General features: G+C 35.6%; 2 protein-coding genes across 4 annotated transcripts; both read right to left on the bottom strand.

Annotated features, from left to right (window-relative positions):
- Positions 1 to 191: 191 nt before the first annotated feature.
- Positions 192 to 1,573, bottom strand: LOC104783574 (F-box/FBD/LRR-repeat protein At3g26920-like). Its single transcript, XM_019244549.2, has 3 exons — positions 790 to 1,573; positions 542 to 699; positions 192 to 449 (listed from the first exon to the last, which is right to left on the bottom strand). Exons 1-3 carry the CDS (start codon positions 1,571 to 1,573, stop codon positions 192 to 194), a joined length of 1,200 nt encoding a protein of 399 aa, XP_019100094.2.
- Positions 1,574 to 2,653: 1,080 nt separating this feature from the next.
- LOC104779911 (F-box/FBD/LRR-repeat protein At3g26920-like) lies at positions 2,654 to 4,570 on the bottom strand. Of its 3 annotated transcripts, none has more exons than XM_010504336.3 (4): positions 4,400 to 4,570; positions 3,436 to 4,264; positions 3,214 to 3,348; positions 2,654 to 3,114 (listed from the first exon to the last, which is right to left on the bottom strand). In XM_010504336.3, the coding sequence occupies exons 1-4, from the start codon at positions 4,408 to 4,410 to the stop codon at positions 2,821 to 2,823; spliced, it is 1,269 nt and encodes a 422-aa protein (XP_010502638.2). In that variant the 5' UTR covers positions 4,411 to 4,570; the 3' UTR covers positions 2,654 to 2,820. The 3 variants fall into 3 exon arrangements, with proteins under 3 accessions (XP_010502638.2, XP_010502640.2, XP_010502639.2); XM_010504338.3 differs by having other exon boundaries at positions 3,436 to 4,115; positions 4,400 to 4,550; XM_010504337.3 differs by having other exon boundaries at positions 3,436 to 4,319; positions 4,400 to 4,549.
- Positions 4,571 to 17,018: the final 12,448 nt, after the last annotated feature.

The following is a 17,018-nucleotide window of genomic DNA, read 5'->3' as shown; positions in this document are numbered from 1 at the left end:
TGGCAGTATAACACGAGCATGCATGAGTTTTTAACCACACTAGTCTCTATGGATTGCAACATCTTAGATGCGTTCCAACATCAAACTCAACTAAATCAGAAAATTATAAATGGGTCTTTCCAAATTAAAGAGTACCAAACCTGCGCACAATGACAAATAAATCTCTACAAATATATATATATGTCTAAGTTTCATTTGAACACAAGTTGACATGACTTCGACGCCCTGACCACGGTTTTGAGTTCCTGAACCATCTCAACTCTCTTGTCCGAACTAATTTCAAGTTTGGAGAAAGTTGCCTTTTCCAAACGCCTTGCGTTCCTAAGGATATATTTTGCCACCTCTATCTCATCCTCTAGTCTCGCTTCAGAACATGTCCACACCAATGTTTCGAGGTGGAGCAACAAACATTCAGGAACATTCTTCGGTTTGTTCCATTTCGCCCAAGGCTCCTGATCTATAACCTTTTTCCACTTCTGAGACCAACGAGGAGGAAACACAAAATAAAATCACATATAAATATGATCATCAAACCCAAAACAGAGCTGGAAACATTGTTGAAAGATGAACTTACTATCTTGAAACCGATGAGCTTGAGGACTTGTAAATTAGGAGAAATATCGAGCATGAACGTAAGTAGATTCCACCAATCAGATTTATATGTACATAGCTCCAAATAAGTCAAGCGATAAAAAGGTACTACTGATAGGAAGTGTAACCTATACATACATGAAGGCAATATTAGTAGAGAAACAATATGCAATAACAACAAGTAATTCGATTAATCACATAAAAACCTTACCTCCAAGGGTGATACCTTCAAGGAAAGACGTTTAACTGAAGTGAGTGATCCCAAGATGTTCTCGTCGATTTCACCATTGATGGCAATATCTGCCTCCACCAGGCCAGGCACATTCTCAGTCAGACAATAATCGCTTCCAACAAGAAGCCCTTCAATCTTCAAGTATTTCAAAGAAGGGGCATTTATCTCACAGACCGAATCATAAATATAATCAATAATTGTTAGCCGCTGTAAGGATGGCACGGCAATAGTGAAAGTCTCCACATTTTCACATGACTCATCTCCATTTAGATTAACCACCAAATTTTCAAGATTAATACAGCCAGATAAAAGGTTAATTATTGATTCATCGTCTTTGTAGTCCACTTCGATAAGGCGTAGAGTTCTAAGCGATTTCCGACACACCGGAGAAGGGACATCTACAAGGACGGAACCAAGATTACTTCCAAGTTCCAACGTCTCTAGTGTTTCACAGTTATACAAACTGCTAGGAAATTTGAACGGTTCTCCACCAGTGAAGATATTGAGTACCAACTTACGCACATGGAGTCCAAATGCAGTTCCAACTAATATTCCGATATCGATACTACTAGTACCTTTCGTAAAATAAATCCAGAGATCCAAACTCTGTAGAACCGGAGCTTGATGCGAAAGCAAATACCTGCAAACATTATTGGAAAATGTCTCGTAACTAGTCCTGCCACTGTATTCAAAATCAAGACAAGGCATCATCTTCCAAAGAGACCGCCATCGTTTAGCCAAGACACTCATGGCTACAACATCTTCTGTTGTACGTAAAGACAATATCTGCAGAAGCAGATCATCAGGCAACTCACTGATCCTGTCCTCATTGCTCAAACTCGGACCATAACTTTTGCTATGAAACAAAACAAACAAACAAAAACCTTTTTAATTGAAGTAACGAAGGAACACTGAGTTAGTTTGGAGCTTACGGTTAAAAGAAAAACCCTAAAAACACATAGAAGAAACATACCATCGTTTCATTGTCGTTGATAGAGACAAAAAAAATAATCGAAGTGTAAAGGATCAGCTCAGTGCAGGTATTATCGCACTTGCAAACGCTGTTTCAACTCCAAACCAACCAACAGAGAACGATTCAATTCAAACCACTATAAGAGAGAGTTCACGGCAGTGAGAAAAACTGGTAGACTTTTATAACGGATGTTAAGGGTTTCAGAGGAGGCGGAGAAATTTATTCAACCGATACAAACCGGATGAAACCGATCGTCCCTCAATTCAATTTTGTATAATTCCGGTTTAAATATATTTTAGTTATTTTTACATAAATAATTAAAATCATGTTTTGGTGTTTGTGTGTGTAATAAAAAGTTTTTTTCCAGCTCTGGTTTGTTTAAAATCAGTTTAGATATTTTACGACCATTTTGAAAAAATAAGGTGTTAAAAAAGGGTTTAAATATGAATTCATATAAAAAAAATGGTGTGAATGCGACATGAATTTGAGAAGCCCTGACCACGCGTTTGAATTTCAGGGTGGTAAGCCGAAAGAACCTGAGGACTTGCAAACTAGGACATATCGAGCATGAGCGTTAAGAGTTTCCTTGCAATAAAGATAACTGAATAGCCGGTTTTATGAATTGTGTAACATGAAAACCGATTAAAACATATGGTTCCACATCAAAATCCAAAAAGAAAGCAGAGATTTTTGGTACACTTGGTTAGAAATTGTATGAATGCCTCCCTCTTCCAACCATTCTTAGTTTCATTTAATATATGTTACGCCATTCTTAGTTTCTTACTCATCAAAAAAGTTTTCAGAATCTAGTTATCCTTCCAAAAATGGCAAGAAGTTATGGCTAGATAAAAAGCATAAACACAAACCAAGATCGTATAACCTTAACAATACACATAAAGTTCAGAATTTCGAACGGGGTTTAACATAGTGCCATACTATAACTCAACATCTAAAAGGCTAAAACCAATATGTTTTAGAAAAACTGAGTGAAGTAAGACATTTGTAATACTTAGTACTTGCTTGTTTAACGATGTCCTTTGAACACAAGCTTGCATGAGTTCGAAGCCATGACCACACTTCTCAATTCCTTCAACCTCTGACGACTATTTTCAGGACGAATATATGCATTGGAGAAAGTTGCCTTTTTCAGACGACTTGCATTCGTAAGGATGTATTTGGCAACCTCTTTCTCATCTTCTATTTCCCCTTGGTAATTTTTCCACACTAATGTCTCGAGATGGAGCAACAAACATTTTGGAACATATTTTGGTTTATTCCATTTCATATAGGCCTCTGGATCTTCCCTCCTCCACGACTTCTGTTACCGACGAGGGAGAAACACAATTAATTTATTAATGATCATCGAACCCTGAAACTGAACTGGAGTTTTTTCGAAATATAAGCTTGAAATGCTTACGCGGATAAGCTTGAGGACTTGTAAATTAGGTGAACTATCAAGCATAAGCATAAGCACATTCCACCACATTGGTTCATATGTATCTAGCTCCAAATATACCAGCTGGAAGAAGATGCTACCAGTAGGAAACTTAATCTATGCATGGCACAGTATTAGAACAAATACAAAGTAAATAACAAATAACAACAACACGAAACTGAATCAATTGCAAGAGAAGCTTACCTTTGAAGGTGCCAATATCTCCAATGAAAGGCGTTTGACTGAAGTAAGGGATCTAAGAATGTTCTCAAAGACTGAAATGTTCGGATGACCAAAAACATCAAAAATATCTCTCAAACTTGCCTCCACCAGCTCAGGTGAATTCTTGATCACAAAAGTGTTATCATCTAAAACCCCTTGAAACTCCAAGTATTTCAAAGAAGGAGCATTTATCACATAGATAGAGTCTTCATCATCATTTTCAGAAGTAAGTGTTAGCCTCTGCAAGGATGGCACCGCAATAGTGAAAGTATTCACATCAGATTGTTGGAATCGATGAACCACCAAATTCTCCAGGCTAACACAACCAGATAAGAGGTTAGAAACCGATTCATCGTCCTTGTACACCACCCCGTGAAGGTGTAGAGTTCTAAGGGACTTAAGACAAATCGGAGAGGGGACATCCACAAGAATGGCATCACTGAGCTTCAGTGTCTCTAGTGATTCAGAGTTACACAAGCTTGTAGGAAATCTGAACTTCTCAAAAGCGTAAACATAGAGTTCCAAGTTACGCACATGGAGTCCAAACGCAATTCCCATCAATACCCCAATATCCATATTAGAGTTATAATCATAATCTATTCTGAGACACAACCTCTGAAGAACCGGATCTTGATTTGAAAGCAAACACCTGCTGACATTATCTGAAAACATAAAATAACCAAACTCAAGACTCGGCACCATCTTCCAAAGATACCTCCATCGTTTAGCCAATACACTCATCGCTACAACTTGTTTTGTTGGAAGCAAAGACAATATCTGAAGAAGCAGAGCTTCAGGCAACTCACTGATCCTATCCTCATTGTATTAATTTTGACCCCCAAATCCAAGAAATTCAAAAGGTAAAGCTTACAATTTAAAAAAAAAAAACCGTAAGAGCAGTTCATAGAAGAGATAAACACATCACGAAGAAGAAGAAGAAACATACCACTGACTCATCGTCGCTGATCAGAGACAATCTCGAATTTATTATACCTTCCGGAGAACTATGTTAAACCTCTGTGAAAATCGACGGCGGTGACGACACAAAAACATGGCAGAGTTATACGGCTCAAGTAACGATGATGAATCGGTCAAAATTATGCACTTCACTTGCGTCTTTAAACCGGTTCGAAATCATACCGGCGAAATTAAAAACCATAATTCAATTCAAATTGGTTCACACACTAAGAACCACGTATTATATTTTAGTTCAATAGTTTGTATTTATTTTAAAAATTGTGGATTTTTTTTTTCTACTTTATTTTTCGTACGGTACATTCGAAAACTTATTTTGAGCATATTTTTCTTGTAAATTTAATTTACTTCATTATTTTTTGTAGTATGAACGAGTTTAATTCAATTATTTGGCGAAATTTGAAAAACAATTCAATTATTTGGCGAAATTTGAAAAACAATTCAATTCAAATTGGTTAAAGTTTTTTTTTTCTACACGGCCTGTATTATTCTTTTGGTCTTTTTTCTGTTTTTAAAATTTTATATTTTCTGTAAAATATGCTCCATTCAAATACTCAAAATTCAATTATGTTTAATATATTTGTAAATTTAATTTATTTCAGAACTCAATTATGTTAATCTCTTTGTGGAAAATGCTCTAATCTGTTATTTTGAATATGACACTGCATTTTTCATTATATATGTTATATTAACCTTTAAGAATCTTTTTCAAACACATGATGCACAAGTTGTAACAACGCTATTTTTATTTTAAATATAATTTAACATTACATTCAAAAAAAAATGCTCTAATTTGTACTTTGTAAAAATGTGTTTTCTTTCTATTTTAATATTTTTACCTCTTCCTCGAATATAGTCTTTGATAAAGCCTCTTGAGTACAACAATCTGCTGCTTTACTCATCATTAATTGATCGGTACGTCTAACTTTTGCAACTCCAACAGTCTAATCCAAGAACTGAAAACATAGGGTCTCGTGGGCTAGAACAACAGCACGAATCTTACCTGACTTGTCTCTGTGGATTGATTCGGTTAAAATATATCTCAAGTACAGCATGCAAACTCGACCACGTCAGAGATCTTGAGTCAAGTTTGGTTATAAATTTTGAATAGTCAGTCTTTACAAAATCTTAAGAGTCATGCATGTGACCACACATACTCCACAAACATATAATATAGAAGCTTCACTCAAACACAAGCTGACATGACTTTAAAGCCTTACTGTAGAGAATGTGCTGAATCCCCTATTAATAGATGAATATTTTGGTAAAAATACTGAGCTATCAGCATTACAGGGCTCAGTGAACATTCTATAAATTAAGCCTTAAATCATAAATTTATTTATAAATGACTACCATTGTATTTATTTATTAAAAAAAATTTAAAAAATTAGTCATACCTAGACGTGTCTATTGAACGCATAACCTCTACTAACACCTATAAATACATTCATCTTATCACTAAAGTATACATCACCACCCACCTCATCACCAAAAAATATGCATTCTTTTAACAACGTTTCTCATTCCAATTCAAAATTTCCACATGAAACTGAATTCTCTATAAATTGTGTCATGGTTCGAGAGAAATATCCAATATAAGTCAAATGAGGAGATTCCTGCTAAGTTAGTGTACAATGTAAATGAAAAACAGTGGAAGAAAAAAAATGTAAAGGATTTCATCCCAATTGCAAACCTCTTTTCGGTAAGTTTTCTTTTTACTCTATATTCTAACTAACAAAATCTATTTTACATTTGCACAGATCCCAAAAGATGTACTATACGAACCAATTGGTCAGACTCATAACATCAAGAAACTGTTTCAATATTTAGTCAAAGGAGACGAATTCACAAGGGCAAGAAAAAGAATCAAAAGAAGTCATGAAAACGTCGAAACTAATACAAATTTAGAGTAAAATGTTTCAGATGTATTAAGAAATCAAAATAAGCACAATAATTGTGATTTTAATAAATCCATTAATATGTGTAATTCAATCGAATAATTTCATATAAGTTAAATTTGGGATCAAGCACAACTATTTACATGATCTACATATTACCCTTTATTTTCGTAATTACGAAACCGATATTAATTTGTTTAACAACTAGATTTTGTCCCGCGGTGTACCGCGAGACTATTTTTTAAAATTTGAAGTTGTATATATTTGTTTTGTTTAGTGTAATTTTATATAATTGTATTTGATTGTTAATTGTAGGATTTAAACCTGTAGTTTACCACAAAATAATTTTTTTTACATGATCATAATTTTATCAACTTAACCAAATATATCTACAATTCTTATATTGATAATGTTAGCAAAATAATGAAATGATGAATTACGGTTTAACACAATTTAATGATAATTTAAATGTATATTTGCATACCAACATCTAGATATTTTTTTTGTGAACTCGAAATTGACACAAACTCTTCTCACCATATAACCCCGTTGCATGATAATTTTTTATTTATAATTATATATATTCATTATAATATTAAGAAAATAAAGTGTAAAATGATATATATATATCCTGTATAAATTGATTAAAATAAAAAAATTGGACACTAACTTTTACTTTTGAATCACTAATTTAATAATACTTAATATATTGTTAAGGCAAAACTTAGATTTCTATATTCTCTTTCTTCCGTTCGTCTCATTTTATTAAGATGAACTGAAAAGCAAACATGAAAACTGAACAAACACAAATGATAGTTAATCTCTTTTCAAATACTTATGACACTATGTCTCTATGAATGGTATACACTTGAGTCTATTTTTGATACATGTGGTTAAGTTAGTTAGTAGTCGTAACGAAGAACATAAAAACTTAATATAAGTGAATCAGTTTCTTGTGTGAGGACACATAGAAATCTTCACATTGTATAGTCATGTATATCATTCATCGAAGTAACCCTACTTTCTCTTAGGCTCTGCATTATTCCATTGAGCATAACGTAAATCTTTTCGCTCTCTTCTTGAAACACTTCCTATATTCCAACAGAGCTGCACACACATAAGTAGAGATGTACCTGAGAGAAAGGACACAATGAAAATGGAAACAATCACACAAGCACCATTATGAAACCATCATGAGTGCATATCTTATCTACGTATTTTACAAATTTGGCCTAATATCTTCAAAGATCAAGCTAATCAAGGTTGGCTTTTCTCACCAATATGAAAATAGTAAATTAGAAAAGCATAAAAATTAGTGCTCCAACCTGACGATATGCAGAGAAAATTTCAAAAAAAGCTAGACCATAAAAAAAATTTTATGGTATGCAACACAATTTTGTTAGCTTCGTCTTGAGTTTCTCAGAGGATAATGAAAATATCTAACTGGACACGAAAAAAATATTTATTATTAAGTATGAAACATTCGAGTATTCGACAACATAGGTTCCACTTTTAATAGAAGTATGGCGAGAAATAGGTTTGTGTCCTAACCTGAAAGCATGAATTTTCGGGGCTACAGTGTGTTATATGGTGGAAAAAGTTGTGAGAACCTGCAACAAACGATTATATTAGTGATAGCAAATTAGCAATAGGACATTATCTTTACATAGATACTACAAATCGATTCTCTTGGACACATTGCTTACGTAAGTGTTCTGAGATAAATACTAATGACATTGACAAACCTTGGTTAACCTCTTTGAAGAGAATGACAGCTCATCAAGCATCCTGTTTGTTTTGAAGCATCGAGCATGACCTTATCAGAAACCAAGAGGTTAAATAGAATCCTGTCAATATTTTTACACAAAGAAAAAAACAATACTCCCTCCGTTTCAAAATATAAGATGTTTTAGAGAAGTTTTTTGTTTCATAATACAGGATGTTTTCAAGTTTCTATACAACTTTTAGATTAGCTTAGTATTTTATATTATGCAGTATTGTTTCTGATTGGTTGAACTTGTTAAAAGTAAAGACTTCTTAATTTGCGTGCTTTAGTTAAAACATCCTATATTTTGAAACGGAGGGAGTAAAAATTAGAATCATTCCAACCACCGACCTCTCCAACAAAATAGTTAAAAAGAAATATTCAAGTCAATAACAAACCTTTTTGTGTGAGGTTTAGAAATTATAAGCAGACATGTGGAACATTCTTAAACACATCATTAGCCACTGCATCAAGAGCTTCTGTATCAAGCTAGCGACATGGAGAATCAGAAAATAATAGATCCATATATTCATAAACATAGTAGATCTAACTAAAGATTATTATTTATAAGTCATTGAATGGATCACACAAAATTGAACATTCAAAAGCTGAAAACTCACTATTAAGTGTGATACTCTCTTGCCAATCTCATTTTGAGTCCTCCACTCTACACTTGAGCAACTATAACACTTGCAGTCATTAAAACATCAAAGGCAATCTTAATTAGGTGAGAAGGGTTTCTCAACATTCCAATTACTCAGCTTTAGAATCCAAGAATATTATAGTTGTTAATGTAAAAAAAAAAAAAAAACATTAGGGTGGGTAAAGCTTAAACATGAGCACCAATTAACAAATTTTCTGGTTTTATATCGAATCACATACTTGTCATGGCAATAGATGAGAGCCCTTGCTAACGATACAACACACACTTACTAATATATATGGATATCAATTTTCCTACAACAAACTAATTTGAGAGGTCAAAAAGTAAAAAGAAGAACTCACTGTTGCTAGTCAGCGTCGTCTCTCGTTCCTGTTGCAAACCGAGCCAACATATACAGAAGAAACACAAATTGTTAGCAAATCACAAAGCAAATACGAAATGAAATACACCAAAGTGATTGGATTGAGTATGAAACCAGATGAAATTGGCAGCTCATCGAAATCATAACTCTTCTTGTTCATGCTCTTCTCTCTCTTTTTTCTTTTTCCCCTCGCCATCACTTGTCTCAAGAACTGGTCGCTTCTTTCCAGCTTCCTTCGTGTCCGAATCCATAATTTCCTCTTCTGATTCCGAATCGCATATCACTTCTTCACCTTTCTCACCCAATTCATCGACTAAACCAATTTTATTTTTGAAGATATATCCAGTTCTCTCCTTAGTCTTTTCTCTGAATACATTTGATGACCTTCTCCTATAATATATTTTTGCGACCATGATAAGCTCTCTCATGATGAGGGAAGTAAATCTCGAGAAAGGAAGCAAAAAGAAGAACAAATCCTCTGCAAATGGTTTCGACAACGACGACGGGAGAATACGATAAACTTTTCATTAGGTTTTACACGACCCATAAAAGGTCCTGTGTTTTTTTTAAAACCCAATCCGACTATTTTACCCGGTGGTATTTCTTGTAAATAGTTGTGAATTTCAGGATTTATTTTATAAATATCTCAAAAAAATGTATATATAGATACAATTTTTTTGTCACATTTATCATATATTTATGTAATTACGAAATCTATGATATTCCTGCATATTAAAAACAAATAAGTTGCACAACACATTAGCTAAGAATTGTGTTATTATTTTCTCATAACAAAGTACAAACATTTATATCTATTGGATTATTATTCCTTCTCAAAAATATCTATTGGGTTATTATTCCTTCTCAGAAATAATTTAAGTGATATATATATATATATATATATATATATATATAAATCCTTAAAAATAATAATAAATTACAAACGAAATCATGGTTCACATAATGAATTTCCGTATCCTCCATATATCTTGAATGCCCTTAAATTAAGGCGCAAATACACCAAAACAGTAAAAACAATATTCTAATTTCAAATAATGTAAGGGATATATATATATAATTAGAAGATATGCTGAAACGAATATGATACAAGTTCCCTTTTTATTCCAAAACAATTATATATTTAAGGTATCATTACAATTTATCTTACAAATTCTCTCAAAAAACAAATTTATAATAAAAACAAAATCAATTCACATAACATATTTCCGTAACCTTAGTATATTTTAAATTTCCTGAAATTAAGGCGCAAATAAAGCAAAACAGTAAAAACAATCTTCTAGTTTCAATTAAGATGTTATTAATGTTTTTTCAATAATGAAAGATAACTTTTTCGGTTCCATGTTTCCTTGATTTTATATGCAAATCAACCCGCATATCATGTTTAAAAATTAGCAATTACAATTTTAACTTGGCATATCCTTGACTAACTTGCCAAAGAAATATATGACATAAATAATAAATAAAAGAAATCTACTCCAAACAGGAAAATCAGTTATATATAGCAAACTAAATCCTTGATTCGCATAAAAAAAAGTGAATAATAGAATAACAAAAACCAAAATCCTTGATTTGCTAAATCACATTTCGCCAAAAAATCAGACGAGTAAAACCTAATCTAAGATTGAAAGTAGTACCCCTATATAAACGTTCATCCATTCCCATCATTTCCACCAGATCACCAACCAAACTTATTCAAAGTTAATAACCACTCAACCTTTTAGTTTCTCATGGCTACTTTCAAAAATGTTTCTAATTTGAAACCATTCAAAAACATGTAGAAAATCAAGGTCAAGATACAAATTAAGGAAGCCCTAGTATATACTTAATTACAAATAAATCCTTAATTTACATTACTCTTACACTTACCACACTTCTAGCTCCTCAACCATCTCAACTCCCTCTTTCGAATTAGTTTTGATTATGGAGAAATTAAAACTGACTCTTTCAAACGACTTGCATTCCTTAGGATGTATTTTTTTACCTCTTTCTCATCTTCTAGTAACATGTCCAAATGAATGTTTCAAGGTGGAGCAACAAACAAACATTCAGGAACATCCTTCGGTTGATTCCATTCAGAAACATTCTAAGGTACATTCAACAAATATTCAACAAACAAACATTCAACAAACAAACATTCAGGAACATTCTAAGGTTGTCACCCTCTTGACTGATGGAAGGATTCGCGCTTGGGATATGCACAGCAAGAAAGAGATGGGTGACACAGTGGCTATGCTTCAGAAGATCTGCTGTCATAATTGGATGTCGACCATGAACCCTAGCTCTATGTCTGCTGAACGCTCTACTCTCTTGTTTATGATTCTCAAAGGTCGTCCGTTTAATTTTGGGAAGCTGGTCTTTGATGAGATTTGTGCCCCCGGCTCGGTGATTGCCAATGCTTCCTCCAACTTTCATCTCATCCTTCTTAATCTGATCGATCAGCTTCTGTGTTTTCAGCGTGTTGTTCTGGCTCACTTTGGTGATGTCTCCTCTGTTGCGCCTTCCAAGTTCAAGATTGAACCAAATGAGCTCCTATCCTCTCAGTCTACACTCAAACTGATGTCAGACATCCGCCATTTGCATGACTTCACCAAGCTCATGTTGGAGCGTCTTGCAGGTAAGTCTCTCTCTACACTCTCCCTTACTCTGTTGCCATACCATTAGTTTTTATATGAGTCTGTGCACTCAAGCAGGGGAAGATTATCTTGATATCGTCTACTCTGAGGGGGAAGGTGACCCACAAGACGAGGAAGAAGGTGATGAGACTGATAGTTGTTGAAGAAGTTTAGTGTATGCATTTGGATAGGGGGAGTAGTATAAGTAGGAGTAGGACTTATTGTCTGTTTTTTTAGTCTGAACGATCTCTAACGGATATATGTATTGCACCTATGGCTGAAAAACCCTTGTCTCTGTTTTCTCTCGGTTATGTATTTCACCTATGGTGTTTCAGCAGAATTAAGTTCAATACATAACCGAGAGAAAACAGAGACAAGGGTTCTTTAGCCATAGGTGCAATATATAGATCCGTTAGAGAGTTCATACTAAAAATAGACAATAAGTCCTACTCCTACTTATACTACTCCCCCTATCCAAATGCATACACTAAACTTCTTCAGCCACTATCAGTCTCATCACCTTCTTCCTCGTCTTGTGGGTCACCTTCCCCCTCAGAGTAAACGATATCAATATAATATCCCCCTGCTTTAGTGCACAGACTCATATAAAAACTAATGGTAGGGAAACAGAGTAAGGGAGAGTGTAGAGAGAGACTTACCTGCAAGACGCTCCAACATGAGCTTGGTGAAGTCATGCAAATTGCGGATGTCCGACATCAGTGTGAGTGTAGACTGAGAGGACATGAGCTCCTTTGGTTCAATCTTGAACTTGGAAGGCGTAGCAGAGGAGACATCACCAGAGTGAGCTGGAACAACGCGCTGAAAACGCAGAAGCTGATCGATCAGATTAGGAAGGATGAGACGAAAGTTGGAGGAAGCATTGGCAATTACCGAGCCGCAGGCACAAACTAATTAAAGACCATCTTCCCAAAATTAAATGGACGGCCTTTGAGAATCATAAGCAGGAGAGTAGAGCGTTCATCAGACATAGAGCTAGGGTTCATGGTCGGGATCCAATTCTGACAGCAGATCTTCTGAAGCATAGCCATTATGTCATCCATCTCTTTCTTGCTGCGCATATCCCAAGCGCGAATCCTTCCATCAGTCAAGAGGGTGACAACCTCATCAAGACTCTTAGGAAAATTGACCTGGGATGCATTCAGAGGATAGGGAACAAAGGGAAGCTGAAACATTTGATGATGGATGAAGAGAACTCGTACAACAAGCCACGAACAAATACCTTGAAGGAATCTAGACCGTCACGTTCAACTTCGGCAAGTTTCACATAGAACTCCTTGACGACGTTCCCAACATAGGAATCGACTTCAGTGAGAGTGGGAAGAAGGCTAGCATCAGAGAGGATTTTATAAGCATCACATCCGTGGGGGCTGTCAGGAGCAAGGAACCCCATCTCGTTAAAGAGCCTACCAGAGATAGTCTGAAATAGATGCATAGCTTGTTCAGAGATGAACTGAGAGGAGAATGGAGCAGAAGAAGGAAACTTTAGTTCAAGGTGATTCTGATCACGAATGGCATTCTGACGATGATTTTAAACATAACGAGAGAGAAACGTTGGCGGAGGGACTTCTGCAAAATCCTCTATAAGATCTGGCTTGGGAAGAAGTGAATCATCTGTGACATCTTCAATGTCCTCATGAGTAGACGTTCGGGTTGCAGCACGGCGAGGCATAAGACAAGTTGGAGCGGGTGACGGCTTAGACTTTCCTTTGGATCCAGACGCACGAGAATGCAGACGCTTGCTAGGAGGAAAAGTAGGAGGCTTACGCTTGGTCTTCTTAGATTAAGAGACTCCAGGTTCTGTTTTTGGAACAAGCGGAGGGTCTTTTGAAAGAGGAACATGATCAGCAGAAGAAATGTCAGCAGCAGGAGTGGAGTCATCAATACCAAGATCTGATGAAGGCGGATTGTTGTGGTCCATTGTCAAAGGTGAAAGGGATCTGAGTGTGAAGATGTGTGTAGGTCACAAGGGAGAAGGAGGCGGATGAAAGAGAAAATAGACAGCGACACAAGGGAAATGAATTAGGGTTTAGGATGTCTTTCCTATATATATTCGCCTGAAACACTTACCAACCAAGTGAGAAATGTCCATGGGCCAGAAAAGATATTCAAATAGCAAAAACAACCTAGGCCCAACAAGCGTATATCTAATAAAACGACAACATCAAGCATAGAACAAGAAATGAGATTGCAACACATTCTGTAATATCAATATTCATATCAGAACTGTGATATACTAGGAATGTGAAATCCATCAGGACATCCTCACACACACAAAATTTTTTTGTTTGTTTGCTTTTTTTTTTTTTAAAGTAAACTTTTACAGACAAATCCACACATAGACAAACAATCAAGAGAATGAGGAAACACACCTTTGTCATGTGGCTGAGGTCAGACAGACAGATTCCCAAATAGAGGGTTACACAACAACTGTGGTTTCCGTAAGATGACAAACATACTCAATGATCTCCAGAGACTAGACTACACTCATCATACTCAACCAGAACTGATCCTCATGATGTGAAACCGCATTCACGACGAGGGGGGTTGATGGATTGATGTAACGAAGAATAGAAACAGGGACTTGTATACAGAAGAATATACCCTTTTTTTTATTAAGCATACACTATAAGAAAGAAGAAAGAACATCAACCCCTTTCCTGCCTACTCATAAACCTTTTGAGTTTTTTTTTTTTTTTTTTTCAGCTTCATGCATCCTTTTTGGAAAAGTTTCAAGAGATTTTTTATTAAGCATAGACTAGAAGAAAGAAGAAAGAACATCAACTCTTTTCCTGCCTACTCATAAACCTTTTGAGTTTTTTGTTTTTTTTTTTTTTTTCAGCTTCATGCATCTTTTTTGGAAAAGTTGCAAGGGAGAATATGATGAGCAGCTGTTTTCTAAAGAGACTTGCCAAAACAAGTTTTTTTAAAAATATATATAGATAAAAGAAAAAACTAGTTGTGCAAACCTGTACATGGAACATGTTGCATGAGTCTCAAACACATAGACACATTAGTGATCACACGACCCAATTGACGTTTGCAGATGTGTGAAGCTGTTTAAATCCAAAGGTTTAGTGAAAATATCAGCAAGTTGTTTGTCTGAGGAGACATGAGATATCTCAATTACCTTGTTTTCAACAAGTTCACAGATGAAATGATGCCTAATGTCTATGTGATTAGTGCGAGAATATTGAACAGGATTCTTTGAGATATTGATGGCACTCTCATTGTTACAATATACTAAGAGGGTAGAGGATACAATACCTTAATCATACAACATTTGTTTCATCCACATGAGCTGGGTGCAGCAGCTCCCCATGGCAATGTATTCAGCCTCTGTAGTAGACATAGTCACACAACTTTGCTTCTTGCTGTGCCAAGCAATAAGATTGTTCCCAAGAAAGAAGCATCCTCCAGATGTACTCCGTCTGTCATCAAGATTGCCTGCCCAATCGGAGTCACAAAAACCTGCAAGATTTTGAGTAGTTTGCTTAGGGTAATACAGACCTCGATCAATTGTTCTTTTGACGTATTTGATGATCCTCTTGACATCGTTTAGGTGGTACATCCTTGGATCAGCTTGGTATCGTGCACACACACCAACACTGAAGCACAAATCTGGTCGAGTGGCAGTGAGATATAGTAAACTGCCAATCATAGCTCTGTAGAGTTTTTCATCAACCTTTTGACCAGTGGTGTTCTTCGATAGCTTGGTTGTTGAAATCATGGGGGTTCTGGCTGACTTGCTTATTTGCATTCCAAATCTCTGAATTAAGCTCTTTGCATATGTTGATTGTGAAATGTGAATCCCATGATCACTCTGTTTGATTTGTAATCCCAGAAAGTAGATTATCTCGCCAACCATGCTCATCTCAAATTCCTTGGTCATTTCTTTGACAAACATCTTCACAAGTTTCAGATTAGTGCTTCCAAACACAATATCATCCACATATATTTAAACAATGAGGATATTTGCACCTTCTTCATAGATGAACAATGTCTTGTCTATGCTGCCTCTTTTAAACCCATTTTCAAGTAAGAATAGAGTGAGGCGTTCATTTCATGCTTATGGTGCATGCTTCAATCCATACAAAGACTTCTTGAGTTATACACATAGTTAGGGAATTTTGGATCTTCAAAACCCTTTGGCTGAGAGACGTACACTTCTTCTTGAATAATACCATTTAGAAACACACTTTTCACATCCATATGGAACATCTTGATGTTTAGAAGACATGCCATGCCAAGAAGTAGACGAATGGATTCTTTCAAGACGTGCTACAGGAGCAAAGGTTTCATCAAAATCAACTCCTTCAACCTGAGAATAACCTTGAGCGGCCAGCCTTGCTTGATTTCGAGTAACATTCCCATCCTCATCAATATTGTTCTTGAAGATCCACTTAGTACCAACAACATTTACTTGAGGAGGCCTTGGAACAAGATCCCAAACATCATGACAAACCTACTGGTTGATTTCCTCATGGCAAGTTGTAAACCAGAACTCATCTGCTAAGGCTGCAAAGATGTCAGATGGTTCCAATGTTGAAACAAACAAGAATGTTGTAACATTTCTCTGAAGTTGATATGGACTCCTCTTGTTTGTCTTTGACCTCCTAGATTTCCAATCACATCTGATTCTGAGTGATTTTAGGAATCTGCAAGGGTGCTACCCTTGTATCTGCAGCTGATCCTTGAGTAACTTTTCTTTCTTCTTCTTGAACATTTTCTGTCTTTTCTTGATCAAGAGTTAACGGTTCTTCATCATCTTGAGCAACAGGGAACTCCTGAGTAGGGGTTCTATCACCGAACACCACATTGACAGATTTTTTAACTCTCTTTAGACATTTGTTGTATACTTTATAGGCCATACTGTTTGTAGCATATCCCAGAAAAAATCCTTCATCACTTCTAGCATCAAACTTACCTAGGTGATCTTTATCATTCATAATGTAACACATACACCCAAATGTGTGGAAGTAGCACAGGTTTGGAGTTTTCCTTTTCCAAATTTCATAAGGAGTAGTGTTAGTGTTGGCTTCACATAAACATGATTGATGATGTAACAAGCAGTGTTTATAGCTTTAGCCCAGAACCTTGGTGCCACATTGTTGTCGTGAATCATGGCTCTTGCCATTTCTTGAAGAGTTCTGTTCTTCCTTTCAACAATCCCATTTTATTGTGGTGTTCTTGGAACATAGTATGGATGACATATCCCTTGTGAATTGCAGAATTGTTCAAATTCTTCATT

Source organism: Camelina sativa, chromosome 4, assembly GCF_030686135.1.
Source record: "Camelina sativa cultivar CO46 ecotype springtype chromosome 4, ASM3068613v1".
In the NCBI taxonomy this organism is placed as follows: domain Eukaryota; kingdom Viridiplantae; phylum Streptophyta; class Magnoliopsida; order Brassicales; family Brassicaceae; genus Camelina; species Camelina sativa.
This window is presented reverse-complemented; position numbering and strand designations above follow the sequence as displayed.

Excerpts from the sequence above, each read along its gene's own strand:
- LOC104783574 (XM_019244549.2), bottom strand. The coding sequence starts at position 1,573 with ATGAGTGTCTTGGCTAAACGATGGCGGTCTCTTTGGAAGATGATGCCT. Across the intron at positions 700-789 it reads CTTGGAGGTAAGGTTTTTAT|TACCTTTTTATCGCTTGACT; the intron begins GTGATTAATCGA and ends TCCTATCAGTAG. Across the intron at positions 450-541 it reads TCAACAATGTTTCCAGCTCT|CCTTGGGCGAAATGGAACAA; the intron begins GTTTTGGGTTTG and ends ATAGATCAGGAG.
- LOC104779911 (XM_010504336.3), bottom strand. Across the intron at positions 3,349-3,435 it reads AGATATTGGCACCTTCAAAG|ATTAAGTTTCCTACTGGTAG; the intron begins GTAAGCTTCTCT and ends TGCCATGCATAG. Across the intron at positions 3,115-3,213 it reads AAGTCCTCAAGCTTATCCGC|AAGTCGTGGAGGAGGGAAGA; the intron begins GTAAGCATTTCA and ends CGTCGGTAACAG.